General features: G+C 38.7%; 1 protein-coding gene across 8 annotated transcripts in view; it reads left to right on the top strand.

Annotated features, from left to right (window-relative positions):
• OSBPL9 (oxysterol binding protein like 9) overlaps window positions 1-15,932 on the top strand; it is a 132,905-nt gene that overhangs the window by 88,260 nt on the left and 28,713 nt on the right. For 6 of the 8 annotated variants that reach the window (XM_037043298.1, XM_037043296.1, XM_037043301.1 and 3 more), the window contains 3 exons: window positions 661-711; window positions 12,192-12,230; window positions 15,689-15,779. In XM_037043298.1, the coding sequence (XP_036899193.1) occupies window positions 661-711; window positions 12,192-12,230; window positions 15,689-15,779 (181 nt within the window). The remainder of the gene's footprint in view (window positions 1-660; window positions 712-12,191; window positions 12,231-15,688; window positions 15,780-15,932) is intronic. The other 2 variants (XM_037043299.1, XM_037043297.1) reach the window with 1 other exon arrangement.

The raw sequence follows: 15,932 nt of genomic DNA, 5'->3' as shown, positions 1-15,932 counted from the left end.
TTATTTTCTAAAGGAATTTAAATGAATGGACTGACCCTGCTCATTGAACTGGACTTTGAGTGTCATTTGTCTTTTCCCGGTCTTATCTGTTTGAGATCCTTGGATAAAAGGTGTCATCATCTGTGCACAGCGCACGTCCTCTTTTTCACAACTAAACCGTGCTGTGATTCGAGTTTTCTGATGTCCTGGCTTTCTGACACTTGAAAACAGGCAAAGTAGTATTCTAGATTCCTCCATATTTTGAGAGGAGTCTTTACTCTCTATGATTCCATAACAATCTTGAATGGAAGTTTTAGAAATTTAAAGTGGGATGGCCTGGTTGTTGATCTAATAATTGGGAAGTTAATTCTGTTTGAAATGTTGAAAATCATTTAGGCAGTATTCAGTGTAAATTAACATTTTTTTTGGCATTCTTTAACAATAAAATAACTTCATTTGACATAATGGTAGGTATTAGCAATAAATGAAGTTATTGCTAATAGTAACTTCATTTGATGTTATCAGCAAGTTAGAACTCCCTGGATATCCAGAGAGGGTGTTTCTTGTGTAGAATAGACCTAACTCCTGTGTATTTGAACTCATTTTTATATATTAAGCTTTAATATCATATGACCATTTTATCTGGGGCAAGGACCTAAAATTAGTGTTTTGTTTTTATAGAGCATGGTAGAATCAATTAAACACTGCATTGTGTTGCTGCAGATTGCTAAAGTAAGTAAATTTTACTCTCAGTACTCTTGATTAATGGCATTTAGAAATTATAGTGGAAATTTTCTTTAAGAGTCAAAAAACTTGGTCCTGACTTTCTACAGTAAACTGTATTGTTCGGTTCCTGGTACTGTTGAACAGCTATTGTGTTTGGATGTTACCTATCAGTATGTGCCTGTTTTTGATAAGGTAATTTCTGATGGTGGCCAGGAAGGAACAGGGCATTTAAATGACTCACCCTTTCCTTCCATTTTATCCATTATCCTGCTTGGAACGGGGATATATTTTGCAAAGTCTTTAACAAAAATGTTTTTCTTAGCAAGAAAAGGAATTACATTTCAGTAGACTTCTTTTTCTCATTTATGATGAAAAATATAATTGAGGTTTTTAAAAATTGTGTTATAGATTATTTCTGGTACTAAACTACGTTAATGAACCACCACTTTAATTGCTGTTCTATATTCATGAAATAAAATACCCTTTGGATTATTGTTCACGGTACCGCTGTGTTTTCCATAATACTGTATCTTCAGTGCCTAGAACAGTTGTCTGCCACATAGTGGGTCCTGGTAAATAATTGTGAATTTTGAATGAATTTTTCTAATACATATTTTTTAATGGTTTCATGTATTAGTACTTTTACTGTATGTGTGATTTTTTTTGTTTAGCTACCTCTCTGTTATACTGTGATGATCTGCCTTATAAATTAGTTTTGGGGTAAATCTGATTGGTTAATCCGTGATTAACATATAATGTTTTAAAATAATAATGAGATGCAGCATTACATTATCTTTAAGTGCATGGACTCTTGGAGCCAGACTGTCTGGGCTTGAATCCTTGCTTCAGTATTTGAGCAAATTTATTCATCTTCTCTGTGCTTTGGTCTTTTCCTGTATAAAACGTTGATAATAATAGTACCTGTATTGTTACTGATGGTGTGAGACTTAAATGAATTAGTATTTGTAATGCTCTTAGTACCAGCCATATAACAAGTCCTAAATAAGTGTTTATTAAATTAAAAAAATATTTTAGAAGGGCTTAAAATTTTTTTAAAATATAGTTTATTGATTATACCATTACAGTTGTTCTATTCCCCCCTTTATTCCCTTCCACCCGCACACTCCCTCCCCCACCCTTCTCCCCCCTTAGTTTATAACCACGCGTCTCAACTTCTTTAGATTCTATATTTCCCCTACTATTCTTGCCCTCCCCCTATCTATTTTCTACCTACCATCTATGCTATTTTCTGTGCCTTCTCCCCCCTTCTCCTCCTCCCACCCCCCTGTTTCTAACCCTCCATGTGTTCTTCATTTCTATGGTTCCACTCCTGATCTAGCTGTCCTCTTGGTTTGCTTTTGTTTTAGGTGTGGTTGTTAATAACTGTGAGTTTGCTGTCCTTTCACTGTTCATATTTTTCATCATCTCTTTCTTATATAAGTCCCTTTAGCATTTCATATAATAAGGGCTTGGTGATGATGAACTCCTTGAACTTGACCTTATCTGAGAAGCACTTTATCTGTCCTTCCATTCTAAATGAAAGTTTTGCTGGATAAAGCAATCTTGGCTGTAGGTCTTTGGATTTCATGACTTGGAATACTTCTTTCCAGCCCCTTCTTGCCTGTAAGGTCTCTTTTGAGAAATCCGCTGACAGTCTGATGGGTACTCCTTTGTAGGTGACTGTCCCCTTATCCCTTGCTGCTTCTAGGATTCTCTCCTTCATTTTAGTCTTGGCTAATGTAATTATGATGTGCCTTGGTGTGTTCCTTCTTGGGTCCAACTTCTTTGGCACTCTCTGAGCTTCCTGGATTTCCTGGAAGTCTATTTCCTTTGCCAGACTGGGGAAGTTCTCATTTATTATTTGTTCAAATACGTTTTCCACTCATGGCTGTTTCTTTCCCCTTTCTGGTACCCCTATAATCCGGATGTTGGAATGTTTAAAGATGTCCTGAAGGTTCCTAATCCTCTCCTCATTTTTTTGAATTCTTGTTTCTTTACTATTTTCTGGTTGGATGTTTCGTTCTTCCTTCTGGTCCACTCCCTTGATTTGAGTCCCATTTTCCTTTCCATCGCTATTGGTTTCCTGGACCTCTCCCTTCATTTCAGTTAGTTTAGCCTTCATATGTTCCTCTAATTTGTGACTAAGTTCCTCTAATTTGTGACTGTACTCTACCAATTCTGTGAGCATCCTGATAAATAGTGTTTTAAATTGGGCTTCTGAGAGGCTGGCAATCTCTTGGTTGCTTAGAGTTATCGGCTCTGGGACTTTGAGTTCTTCTTGGGCCACCTTTTGGGCTGTTCATGCCTGTTAGGTAGCAGGATCAGAGCCCTAGGTTTTCACCAGAGCAGGGCAACTCAGTCGCTGGGTTGTGACGTTGTATGTGGGGGCGGGGTCAAAGAGGGACAATGGCTTCCCTCCGGCGCCCGCCTCCACGACCCCCACCAGCACCGCAGCCACCACCGTCACCAGGGCCACGCGCCCCGCTCCACTGCACGCGAGTGTGCCACCGCTGTCAGCCCTCCACCACTGGGTTCACCCCCCGGGGCCTGCGTGGTCCATCTCACTGCGCGAGAATGTGCGACCTTGGTCAGTCTGCCCCGCACCCTGACTAGGTCCAGGCTGCCTGCGCTCCTAGGTCTGTTCTTCCCGACCCCGCTCTGCTGCTGGCTCTGCCTCTCTTACCGTCCCTGTTGAACGGTTCGTAGCTGTCGGACTTCCGTATAATTCGGTTTTCTGGTCTCTGGGTGTGCCTTAGTTCTCCAAAACTTTTGTTGTATCCAAACTTGGTTGTGGGAGAAGGCACAGTGTTTCCACCTATGCCTCCATCTTGGCGGAAGTCTCAGAAGGGCTTAAAATTTAAAGTGATATCACATGTTGGTAAAAATGGGAGAATTTCCATCTAATACTGACTGGAATATAAATTGATATGGTCACTTTGGAGGACTGTTCTTATAGTAGGATAATAGAATATTAGAATCAGCTACTTTGAGAGACATATTGTCATCTGGGACCCCAAAGGGCTATAAAAAGATAACTAATTTTATACTTTCATTGTTTTGGATCAGTTTAATTTTACCTGCTTACAGGTAGCATACTGAGAAGTTTAAGCTCCTACCATTTTGATTCTTTTCAAATCTTCTTCCCGCCTAAACAATGAGTTCATTGGTTCCCAAACTTCTTGCAGCCCATTGGAATCACCCTGGGCATCTTTAACAGTTCTGGTACCTGGCTCCCACTCTCACACATTCTGTCGTAATTGGTAGGGGGTCTCACCTGGGCATTGGGAGTTTTAAATTTCTGGGTGGTTCTACTGTGCAGCAAAGCTTGGGTGCCACTTTTTGGTGGAGTTTTCAGGTGGGCTGTGTTAGCCCAGGAGACTTCGTTCTGAGAAGACCACGTATATAACGACAGCTAGTGTTCCACTCATAGAGAACCACAGAGAAAGTGAGGGGGTGGGTGGGGAGCAGGGCCAAGATAAGCTGGGAGGCTCCTACAGCTAGGGGCGTGGCCAGGTCTTCATCAAGACTAGGTGATATGACCGTATGACACAATGCCTATAAGCAAATGAATTTAATTCTATTAATGTAGTTTATTTAACTCAGTATATCAAAATACTACCATTTTCACATGTTATCAGTATAAAATTTCATTAATGAGATAGTTCATATACTTTCTCTTTGTCATGCCCTCTTCCCCCTCCCGTCCTTCCCTCCCCTCCTTCCCTCCCCCTCCTCTCCCCTCCCCCCTCCCTTCCTTTCTTCACCAAGTCTTTAACACCCTCAGTATATTTTACACTTCGAACTAGCCATACTTTCAATGGTCAGTAGCCACATGTGACTATTAGCTACCAAACGACAGCACAGGTTTACATTATCCTTTTATGTTAAAATTTCTAATGGAGTTGCTTGTCCATAGGTACTTTCGGAGTAGATTTGTACATTTAAATTATCCTTGGATCCCAGGTTCTCCCCCAAGAACATTTTTCTATATAGACTTTTTGTTTGCATGCATGTATTAATTTCTTGTCAGACTTTTTAAAAACAGTTTTGATACATAATACAGTATTAGTGAATACCATAAAATTCACTACTTTAAAGTGTACACTTTAATGGTTTTCAGTGTGTTTACAAAATTGTGAAACCATCACAATAATATAATTTTAGCACATTTTTATCATCCCCCAAAGAAATCCCGTACCTGCTGAGCAGTCATTCCCTATGCTTCTCACAACCTTCCCCCTTTGCTTTTCATGGTCCCTGGCAACCACAGATCTACTTTCTGTTTGTAGATTTGTCTATTCCGGGCATTTCACAGAAATAGGACAATAAAGTATATAGTATTTTGTGACTGGCTTCCTTCACTTAGCATAATGTTTTCAAGGGTCATCTATGTATCAGAACTTAATTCCTTTTTGCCATCCGTCAGCTGATGAATAACTGGAGTAGTGTTCGCTCTTGGGGATTACTAATTCTGCTGCTGTGAACACTTGTCTGTAATGTTTTTGTAGGGACATATGTTTTTGTTTCTCCTAAGTAAATATTTAAGAGTGGTGTCTCTGGGTCATATGGTCACTCTATGTATAAATTTTTTAACAAACTGTTGAACAGTTTTCCAAAGCAACCATACCCTTTTACTTTGCCACTCGCAGTGTATAAGGGTTCCTTTTTCTCTCCATTAAACCGACATTTGATTGTCTTTTTGATTATAGACATTGTGGTATCTCATTGTGGTTTCATTTGCATTTCCCTAAGAAATAATAATGTTCACCATCTTCTCATGTGTTTGTTAGCATTCATAAAACTTCTTTGGAGAAATGTCTATCCATTTTTTCGCCCTAATTTTTGGTTGAGTTGTTTATCTTACCATTGAGTTATAAAAATGATTTTACATATTCTGAATACAAGTCTTTATCAGATACATGATTTTCATTTTTTTTTCGTGTCTTTCATTTCTTGGTAAAATTCTCCTTAGAAGCATACATTTTTAAATTTTGATGAAATACAGCTTTTTTTAGTCTTCTATTGCTTGTGCCTTTGGTGCCTTACTTAGAAATCATTGCCTAATCCAAGATCACTAGGATTTATTCCTGTGTTTTCTTCTAAGAGTTTTATAATTTTAGCTCTTACATTTAAGGTCTGTGATCCACCTGCAGTTCATCTCTGTGGTGTGAGGAAGGGTGTCCTTTGAATATTCAGTTGTCCCAGTTTCATTTGTTGCATTTCATCAAACTTGAGTTAAAAATTTCTTTCAACATGTCTATATTTTGTTTCATATAGTAAGTTTATAGGTACATAATTAAGAGAGTTTTTACTAGACTACATTGTCTCACTAGAACAATGGGGATAAATTTCACATATTTTTTATAGGTATAGTTTTAAAAATACTGGACTCTGTAATTCCGATCAAGTCTTCCCAAATTAGTTGGTGCTGATGTTTTTGTTCACTCTCAGACTTTTAGATCTCAGTCATTCTGGTTGTTCAGAGAAGAGAGTAGCCGTTGTGTTAAGGATTGAAGCCCTTATATATGGTATAATTTAAGTGGGAGTAGCATTAGACCATTTCCTTGTTTCATTAACGTGACTCATACTGGATTCAGTTGAATCTCTGGTTCAGTAATACTTGTGATTTAGCTTTAGTTAACTCTAGTAAAAGGTGACTTGTGATCTACTTACAAAACAAAAACAAAAAGAAGTGTGGAAGGAGGTGAGGAGGAAGAGTGTAAGCGTTTTTAAGTAATCGAACAAACCCTGTAAAGTTCATGATGGGAATGGATTGACAGTGAGGCATTTAATAGTTTATGGGTTTATATAGATTTGACTCAGCCTTAAAAGACAAACCACAGTAGTAATAAAAATTACAAACCCCAACTTAAAATATCCTGTAAATAGTGTACATTATTAATCATGAATTGTTTTGGGGGGAAATGGTCAGGTATATGAGTTTATTATCAGAATTAGAGACTTCCGGCCAAGATGGAGGCATAGGTAGATACACTGTGCCTACTCGCACAACCAAAATAAGGACAACAAAAATTTAGAAACAAAATAACCAGAACTGACAGAATATTGAACTGGAAGAATATTGAACTGACAGAATATTGAATATGGAAGTCAGACAGCCAAGGAACTGAAATAGACACATTCATCCAGACCAGCAGGTGGGGTGGAGTTGGGCAGCTGAGCAGAAAGAGGTCGTGGCACAAGAAGTGGTGACACTGGGTGCACAAGATTACCCCGGTGCTCAAGATAGCAGTGGGCGGACCCTGGGCGCTCAGGCAGCGGTTGGAAGACCCCGAGTGCGGGGTGGCAATGGGCAGACCCAGCAAGGGGGCGAGTGAAGCGGGGCACTGCATGCAAGGCTGCTGGCTGGCCAGGCGGTCCCATATTCACATGCAGATAACTGGGAAGCCAGACAGACCGCGAAATCCAGGGTCCCAGTGCTGGGAAAGAAAGCCTTAAAACCCCAGTTGAAAACACCTGTGGGGGTGGATGCACAGGGAGAGACTCCCAGCCCCACAGGAGAGTTTGTTGGAGAGACCCACAGGGTCCTAGAATGTATATAAGTCCCCCTACCTGGGAACAAGCACCAGAAGGGCTCAGTTTGCTTGGGGGAAGCGGTCCTGCAGAGAGCGGAGCAAACGCCATTGTTCCTACTCGAACCCCAGACCCCGCCCCCACATACAGAGTCACAAGCCAGCAACTGGGTTGCCCTGTCCTGGTGAACACCTAAGGCTCCACCCTTCAGTACGTAACAGGCATGACAAGACAAAAAAAAATGGCCAAAACAGAAGAACAGGTCATAGCTCCAGAAATAATACAACTAAGCAACCAAGAGATAGCCAGCCTATCAGATGCACAGTTCAAAGCACTAGTGATCAAGATGCTCACAGAATTGGTTGAATTTGGTCGCAAATTAGATGAAAAAATGAAAGCTACAATAAGTGAAATGAAGGAAAATGCACAGGGAACCAATAGTGATGGGAAGAAAACTGGAACTCAAATCAATGGAGTGGACCAGAAGGAAGAAAGAAACAACCAAACAGAAAAGAATGAAGAAACAAAAATTCAAAAAAATGAGGAGAGGCTTAGGAACCTCCACGACATCTTTAAACGTTCCAACATCCGAATTATAGGGGTACCAGAAGGGGAAGAGAAAGAACAACAAGTGGAAAACTTATTTGAAGAAATAGTAAAGGAGAACTTCCCCAATCTGGCAAAGGAAATAGACTTCTGGGAAGTCCAGGAAGCTCAGAGAGTCTCAAAGAAGTTGGACCCAAGGAGGAACACATCAAAGCACATCATAATTACATTAGCCAAGATTAAAATGAAGGAGAGAATTCTAGAAGCAACAAGGGATAAGGGGACAGTCACCTACAAAGGAGTTCCCATCAGACTGTCAGCTGATTTCTCAAAAGAGACAGGCAAGAAAGGGCTGGAAAGAAGTATTCCAAGTCATGAACCCAAAGACCTACAGCCAAGACTGCTTTATCCAGCAAAGCTTTCATTTAGAATGGAAGGAGAGATAAAGTGCTTCTCAGATAAAGCCAAGTTCAAAGAGTTTATCGCCACCAAGCCCTTATTATATGAAATGTTAAAGGGACTTATTTAAGAAAAAGAAGGTAAAAGACACGTATAGTAAAATGACAGCAAACTCACAATGATTAACAACCACATCTAAAACAAAAACAAAGTAAGCAAATACCTGGAACAGGAACAGAATCACAGAAATGGAGATCACATGGAGAGTTAGCAACAGGGGAGTGGGAGAAGGAAGGAGGGGGAAAGTACAGAGAATAAGTAGCATAGATGGTGGGGAGAAAATAGGGGAGGGCAAGAATAGTATGGGAAATGTAAATGCTAAAGAACTTATGACACACGGACATGAACTAAAGGGGGGAAATGTGGGTGGGGCAGGGTGTGCAGGGTGGAGGGGAATCAAGGGGGGAAATGAGACAACTGTAATAGCATAATCAATAAAATATATTTTTGAACAAATTGGAAGTGGTGGTTTTCTTAGGTAATATAGTATAATAATGAGTGATATTGCTGCATAATAACAAACCACACCCAAACTGAGTTTCTTAAAATAGCAATAGTAATTTGTTTTGCTCAAAAAGCTGCCATTTGGGTAGGCCTCATGACTTGTTTCTGCTTTATGCCGTATCTCTGGTAGTTTGACTGGGGGTGGGGCAGAGGATCCACTTTAAAGGTGACTTACATACCTAGGAAGCTGGCTGGAGCCTGGCTCATCTCTATATAGTCCTCTTCACAGCCACTTGCGCATTCCCACTGTGGTGGCTGGATTCTAAGAAAACAGGGCACGAGGTTGTGGCATTTCCATGACCTAATCTCAGAAGTGACATGGAGTCACTTCTGCTGTACTTTTTAGTAGAAATTGTTACAAAGGCTCACCTGGGCTCAAGGGTGGGGAACGTGCCCTATCTCACGTAGGGGTCATTTTTTAAAAATTTAATTTACCACATTTATATAATATTACTAAGCACTCCTTTGGAAAAATCAATTTTTAATGTTTAGAATTAATAGGAGAAAGTTCTATTGAAATAAGTAAAATTAAACTATCATCTGAGCAAGAAACTTAGTTTCTTTCTATTTAATTCTCAATAGTTTATTTTCAATTCATTCTGTTCAGAATTTCTGAAACTTTGGATATTGTAAATAATGTAGTTAATTTGTCCTAGCTCTGATGTGGCTCAGTTAGTTGGAGCATCATCCTTATAACCAAGAGGTTGCAATTTGATTCCTGGTCAGGGCACATGCCTAGGTTGCAGGTTTGATTCCTGTTCCAGGTGCATATGGGAGGCAGCTAATTGATGTGGACTCTGTCCCTTGGGGTCTGTGTGTTGTGGCTGCAACAAACACATTCACACTGATTGCAGAAGTCCTGTGGAGAAAAAAGGACAGGCATGGCTGCTCTCTAAGTGAGAGAGAGCCCTGACCCCTGCCTGGACAGGCTTTTACTGCTTTTCTGGGTACATTGCATCAAGGATGGTCCTCATTTACTATGCAAAGGTTCCTTTAGGTAGTTACCTTTTACAGATAACAAAGGAAAGAATGTTGCTAATTCCTTCAAAGAAAAGGCTGTTGCAGATCAAGGGGAAAAGTGGTTGAACTGGTTACACTCCTTACTTGGGAGGATTAGCACAGGTTTTAGGAAGTTACCTGAAAGATACACAGTAAACATTTGCTGCCTCAATTCAGGGTGAGGGAGTTTTAGCAAAAAGCAAGACTCAAAGCAGCCTATGTACAATGCAGTCCTGATTCCTCACAGGAAAAGCAATCTGTGGGCTCAGTTCCTGTGTACCAACTTGCTCCCCACCAGTTTTCTGAGTCGGGGTCTGGGCTACATTCACTATACCATGTGGATAGGTGCCCTTTAGCTAATCAATGCTTCTTTCTCACATTGATGTTTCTCTTTCTCCCTTCCTTAATCTCTAAAAGCAATGAAAAATGTCCTCAGGTGAGGAGATAAAATAAATGGATGGATAGATAGATAATTTAGTTGTACAAATAAAGGGGGACATCCCAACCTGAGTTATGTAGATATCAAATTGCAGTAATTCTCAGAGATACACAGAAGATACACTCTGTGCCAGAAGTTCCCAAGATCACCCCTAGTTTGGTGATTCACCTAGAGAACTCATAGGAAACAGCTTAAAGTCATACTCATAGCTGTGATTTATTATAGAAAAAATCAGCAAAGGTAAAAGGCACATGGACAAAATCCAGAGGAAACCAGGCACAGCTTCCAAGAGTCTGCTTCCATTGGAGTCATACGGGATGTGCTTAATTCCTGCAGCAAAAAATTGTGACAGTATGTGTGCAGTGTTTACCAGGGAAGCTCATTCAAGACTCAACACCTAAGGTTTTTGTTATTGTTGTTTTCCCCAACACCAAAGTTGTTACTGGACGCTTGTCATGTAAGCACCCCCTGTTTAGCATTTACCAAGATACCAGACTTCAAGAAGGAAAGCAGGCGTTGAGAATAAACCATATTGTTTGCTTAAACAGTTTAGACAACAGTGAGCCACACTTAACCAGTTAGGGTGGTGGGAACCCTCGTGAAATCCAGTGTCCTAGGTGCCAGCCAGAGGCCAGCTGCATAGGCAGGCTTTTTTTCTGAAGATAGCTGTTTCAGGCTTGGCTTGCCAATTCTTTTCTGCACATGCACTTAAAATGAAAACATACCCAAATCTTCATATTGCTCTTCCTTGAGTAAGCTCAGTAGTTAAAGAAAGAAAAGTTAACATTAAATGAGATAAAACTTGGTCATTATGTTTAAAACCAAGAAAACTTGGTCATTATGTTTAAAACCAAGATCAAATACTGGTTTCTGTTAAAACTGGAAAACTTCTTGATAGTGTAGGGTTAAAACTTTCATTAGTTTTGTTTAAAGTTAAATATGTTGTCTGAATAGGACTACTAGATAGTTCTAGGAACAAAAATGTGTTGGTGACTTTCCACTATCATCTTTCTCAAGTACATTCCTGGAGGCAAGACAGAATAGCGTATTTGTTAAGAACATGACTTCTGGAACTACCTGTATTAGAATTCTGGCTCCCCATGTTCTATCTTAGCTTTCTCATCTGTCTAGTGGGGATAAGATAGTACCTATTTCATAGAAATAGTACCTATCCCCATCTATTTCATAGATGGAATAAATGAATTATATAGTGAAATACCTGCCAGGTAGCTACTGTTAGCCTCTGTTTCATCATGCCATAAATATAGTGCTTCTGTTTGTTGAAACAAAAGTTAGACCATCTGCCCTGGCTGGCGTGTTTCAGTGGATTGAGTGCTGGCCTGTGATCTAAAGGGTCACCGGTTTGATTCCCAGTCAGGGCACATTTCTGGGTTATGGGTCAGGTCCCCAGTGAAGGGTGCATGAGAGGCAACCACACATTGATGTTTCTGTCCCTCTCTTCCTCCCCCCCTTCCCCTCTCTCTAGAAATAAATCTTTTTAAAAAAATCAGACAGTTTATTTAGAAAAGTATTAGTATAACTCTCAGGCCGGCAATCAAAATATGGGAAATGGTATCCGTTCTGAGTATTTAAGGGTATACGGTTGTCGTAACTTTTAAATGCAGTTAAGAGCTTAGACAATTTACTATGAAATTGGAACCCAGAAACATTCAGTGTCTTTAATCTTAAATTAGTATATCTACATATTAGTTGGTACCAGTATGACTACATAGTTTAATAGGGCATTTCTACAAAAAAACTTAATTAAATGCCTCTATGGAAAAATAATTGCCTTGCTGTTGGAGTTGATTGTTGTGTAGTCAGTAGTAGAATTTTGTTTGTTTAGGAATGTACAAGTGGGATCAAAGTCTTGATGGAAGCAGAGACATAATTATCGAACATTGTTACTTACCTGGTAAAATAAACTTTCTTAGTAGGAAAGAAAGTACACAAGGAGTTGCTTGATTTTAGAATGAAGTTAATGTTTTTAACGTTTCTCCTTAAGGACCAGTGTAATGCGGAGAAGCACGCAGATGGAATTATAGTAAGTTTAATCTAATCTTTTTGTTTCCCTTTACTTCTGCAGAGCATTATAACCAGTCATGTCAGGAGAAGCCTGAATTTCTACTTCTTTTTCAACGCAAATTCTTCTTTTCACTTACTCACTGCTTTTTGTTGTTGAGTCTTGCAATTTCTCTTGAGCTCCTAAATTTGGTCATCTCTCAGCAATCATTTGGAGGGAAATGTTGATCTTAAAATTTTTCTGTGTTGGTCTAGACTGAATCACTTTGCATGTTTAACTTGAAGGATTAATCATGGTATGAATATGCAGCTTGTATGACTAAATAAGGCATAACTCACAATGCTACATTTCTTGTCAACTTCTTTTTTCTCAGATGAAAGCAGAAGGGGAGGGGTACATTGAAGCGCATCTTAATCTATTTCAATATGTTTATAAGTTTATTAATTTTCTCATCTTGTATTTTTAGATTTTTTCATGTTGTGTTAACTAGCATTGCTATTGTGGTATATATTGCATTTTTGTTGGAACACGATTTTTTGATTTATAGACGTTTTCTTATTCTTTCCTTCTCCTTGGCCTTTTACTCTTCTCATATTTAACTTCCCCTCTAAAAAGAAAAGAAAATGTTATTGTTCCCAGCTGGAACTAAAAAGTTAAGAGTTTGAAGGTTTGTAGTTTGAGCTACCCTAGCTTATGGTGACTGAGTGACTTGGGTTCAGGCTGTCTTTCTCAGGCAGCCTTGTTTTTGTCCTGAGACTTTACAAGTGGCAGCGTGTCAGAAATCTAGAAACTCATTTTGTAAATCTGTTAAAACCGTCTTATGATAATAAATGATGAAAGTATGAGCATGTTATCTTTATATTTGGGTTGAAATGGAAAAAAAGTAAGTTAAATATCCATGATGTTGAAAGTGGAGATGAGAGAAACGTTTTTAAAATTTGAATTAAACACATTAGAATTTTTACTTCTCATTTCACAATGTGAGTTCAGATTTTGAGCCAGGATGATGTAATACAGTTATGTGATATAAATACAGTGTAATATAATCTCTCTTCCTGAGATACTGGATAAGTTTGTAAGTCTCATGGAAAAAGACCGTGTATGTTGTCTAGTGTTTCATGGTCCACAAAGACCCTAAGGAAGATCGTGTTGGCAATTACTTTTATCTCTTTAACCCCTGAGCCAAATTAGTTACTTTATATTATGTTAAAAAATAAAGTTTTAGAAAGCATACCCAAAATGGTCATTTGCAATTAAAATACCTAGGAAGTATATACTCAGAAAATCTAAACTTGTGGAAAGTAAACGTAGTCGAATCATTTGATCCAGGATAATAGCATTTTTTTTAAGAGGTTGTACTTTGAAATAAGAAATGATTTAGGGCCTTGGACCCAGACTGCTAGGATCCAGTCCTGCTGTTCACTGGCTGTGACCTGTAGGCAAGTTACTTAACCTTTGGGTCTTAGTTTTCTCTATAAAGAAAGTGACTAGTTCCACCTTTGAAGGTTTTTGTAAGGTATATAGTGCTCCATAAATGTGAGCTCTACATGCATATATATAATTCATTATGTATTATATTGCATGGATTTTGTTATTGTCACAAAAGATTATGGCTGAGGAGTATCATTTTTCACACTTTTGCTAATTCATTTCAAAGCAAGTTGTAGAATGTAATTTGACATATTTTAGCCTGAAGTAGATTGACCAATTACTATAGATAAGTGTAGAATAGTTATATTTTCTGTTAACAATAATAGCAAAAGATAGAGTACTTTTAATATACTTGCAAAAAAGTATAATAAAGTATTTTCTTTGGTTGCCAAGCCTTTCTAAAGTATTTTCTTTGTTTGGTAGGACATTTCATCTGGAAAACAAGATTCCATTCAAAAGACAGCATTCTGGTCCTTTTTTCCAAAGTTATTTTATCTTAGTCTCTTCAGTAATTTTTCTTATATAATGTGTGGGGATAAAGGGATGATGTAATCTTGTTCCTATGGATCAAAGTATTAGAGCGGGAATTTTGCCTTTGTGAAGCACTTCTGAAAGCCCTTTGGAGAAACCCACTTTGTAAATAAAAGGAGTTTATTTTAAGAACAGCTGCAGGACTTCCTGAGACACTGAGTTGGTTATTATGGGTGATACTCAGAAGGCCTGTAGAGACCATGTATTCCAGACATGTCTTCTTTGCACAGACTGGGAAAGTGGGGCCCACGGCTGGGGAGAGACCTGCCAAGTCTTTGGCAGAGCGAGGATTCTAAGGAATCGAAACCCCAAGCCTCTGCTTCTGTGCTTTTCCCAGTCCTTGAAAACTTTCCCCACTTCACTTGCCTAGGTTTTTGAGTATTGATGTTTTCAGGATTCCTTCCCTAAGAACCATTTATTTTCCAGTCAGAATATTTATGGCAGGTAGACTATTGTATTGACAGAAATCAGAAATCTTGTATTCAAATCACTTGATTTGAAAGCTCTGATTGGATGATTTTAAAATACATACACAGAGAGAAAGGTTACACTTTTTTTGGGGGGGCTAAACTTAGATTTTAAATGAGAGTGCTTCAGAAACTTTGTCATTATCAGTTTCCATTGTCAGGTGCTTTTAAATTCTTATGCATACTTTTGGGTTCATCCATCAGCAAAGCATTTCTCTTCTAATTTCAGTGTTTTGTGGTATAAGCTTTACCTAATATATATTTAAAGTTTAGTTTCTCAGATCAAGAAAAGCTAAAGAAATTCATGTCTTGGGTTTCATCTAGTATAGCCTTCTGGACATGGTAGATCTAAGCTTTACCCTGGCAGAGGCCTTATTTAAAACCCTCCCTTCCTTCATATAAAAACACATTAGTAAGCTATGGAATGTTGTTTCTAAAATGTCCTCATGCTGGCAGAATAATTTGTTGCCTTTACCCCACACCCCCTAAAGCAGGAGCCAAGGCTCATTGCCTGTAGTGATTGTAAAGCTAGATGCCTGTGCAGTGGACAGCGATGGAAGGTGCCAGTAGTATGGGCTGGAAGGATAAGATGCTGCAGGTGCAAGGACATTAGCTGGTCCTAGATGATATGTTTATTAACACCAAAGCAAGAGAGCATTTCTCTGTCCTGGGTAGAGAAACAATATTTGAAGTGAATTAAAAATTGGAGAAGCACTGAATTTAATTGAAAGGTTATTGTTTTGGCTTCCTGAAATCTTCCCACACCATTTTACAGCTCTTTCCAAGTTCTTCTATTTAGTTTTACCTTCCTATATGACAGAATCATTCATTTTCTCTCCTTACTGTGTGTGGTTTTTTTTAAATAACTAGAAGAAACTTTTAGACTTCTGTATAGACAAGCTACTTTATTTCCTCTGTGTATTTTGATCAACATATCTTTGTAGCTACCCTCAGGACTTTGATGTCAGAAATGTGGGCAATTTCGTACATTTGGGAGGGTCAGCACTGGAAGGACATTTTATTAAAAGTTAATGTGTTTCTTTTTCTTAGAGCACTATTAATCCTGTAGATGCAATATACCAACCAAGTCCCTTGGAACCTGTGATCAACACAATGCCTTCCCAGACTGTCTTACCTCCAGGTACAGTATTTGGGAAAACGTTTCACAGATTCATCGCTGAGAAAAAATATAATTTGTATGACTGTCATCGTAATCTTGGAGGGCTTTTTCTTTTTCTTTAATGAGTAAAATTAAAAATATACAGCTCAAAATGAATTGGAAAAACATGATAGT

Source organism: Sturnira hondurensis, unplaced genomic scaffold (genome assembly GCF_014824575.4).
Source record: "Sturnira hondurensis isolate 20B ecotype Veracruz unplaced genomic scaffold, ASM1482457v3 Scaffold0004068, whole genome shotgun sequence".
In the NCBI taxonomy this organism is placed as follows: Eukaryota; Metazoa; Chordata; class Mammalia; order Chiroptera; family Phyllostomidae; genus Sturnira; species Sturnira hondurensis.
The sequence above is the reverse complement of the archived record's forward strand: the minus strand, read 5'-3'. Positions and strand labels throughout refer to the sequence as shown.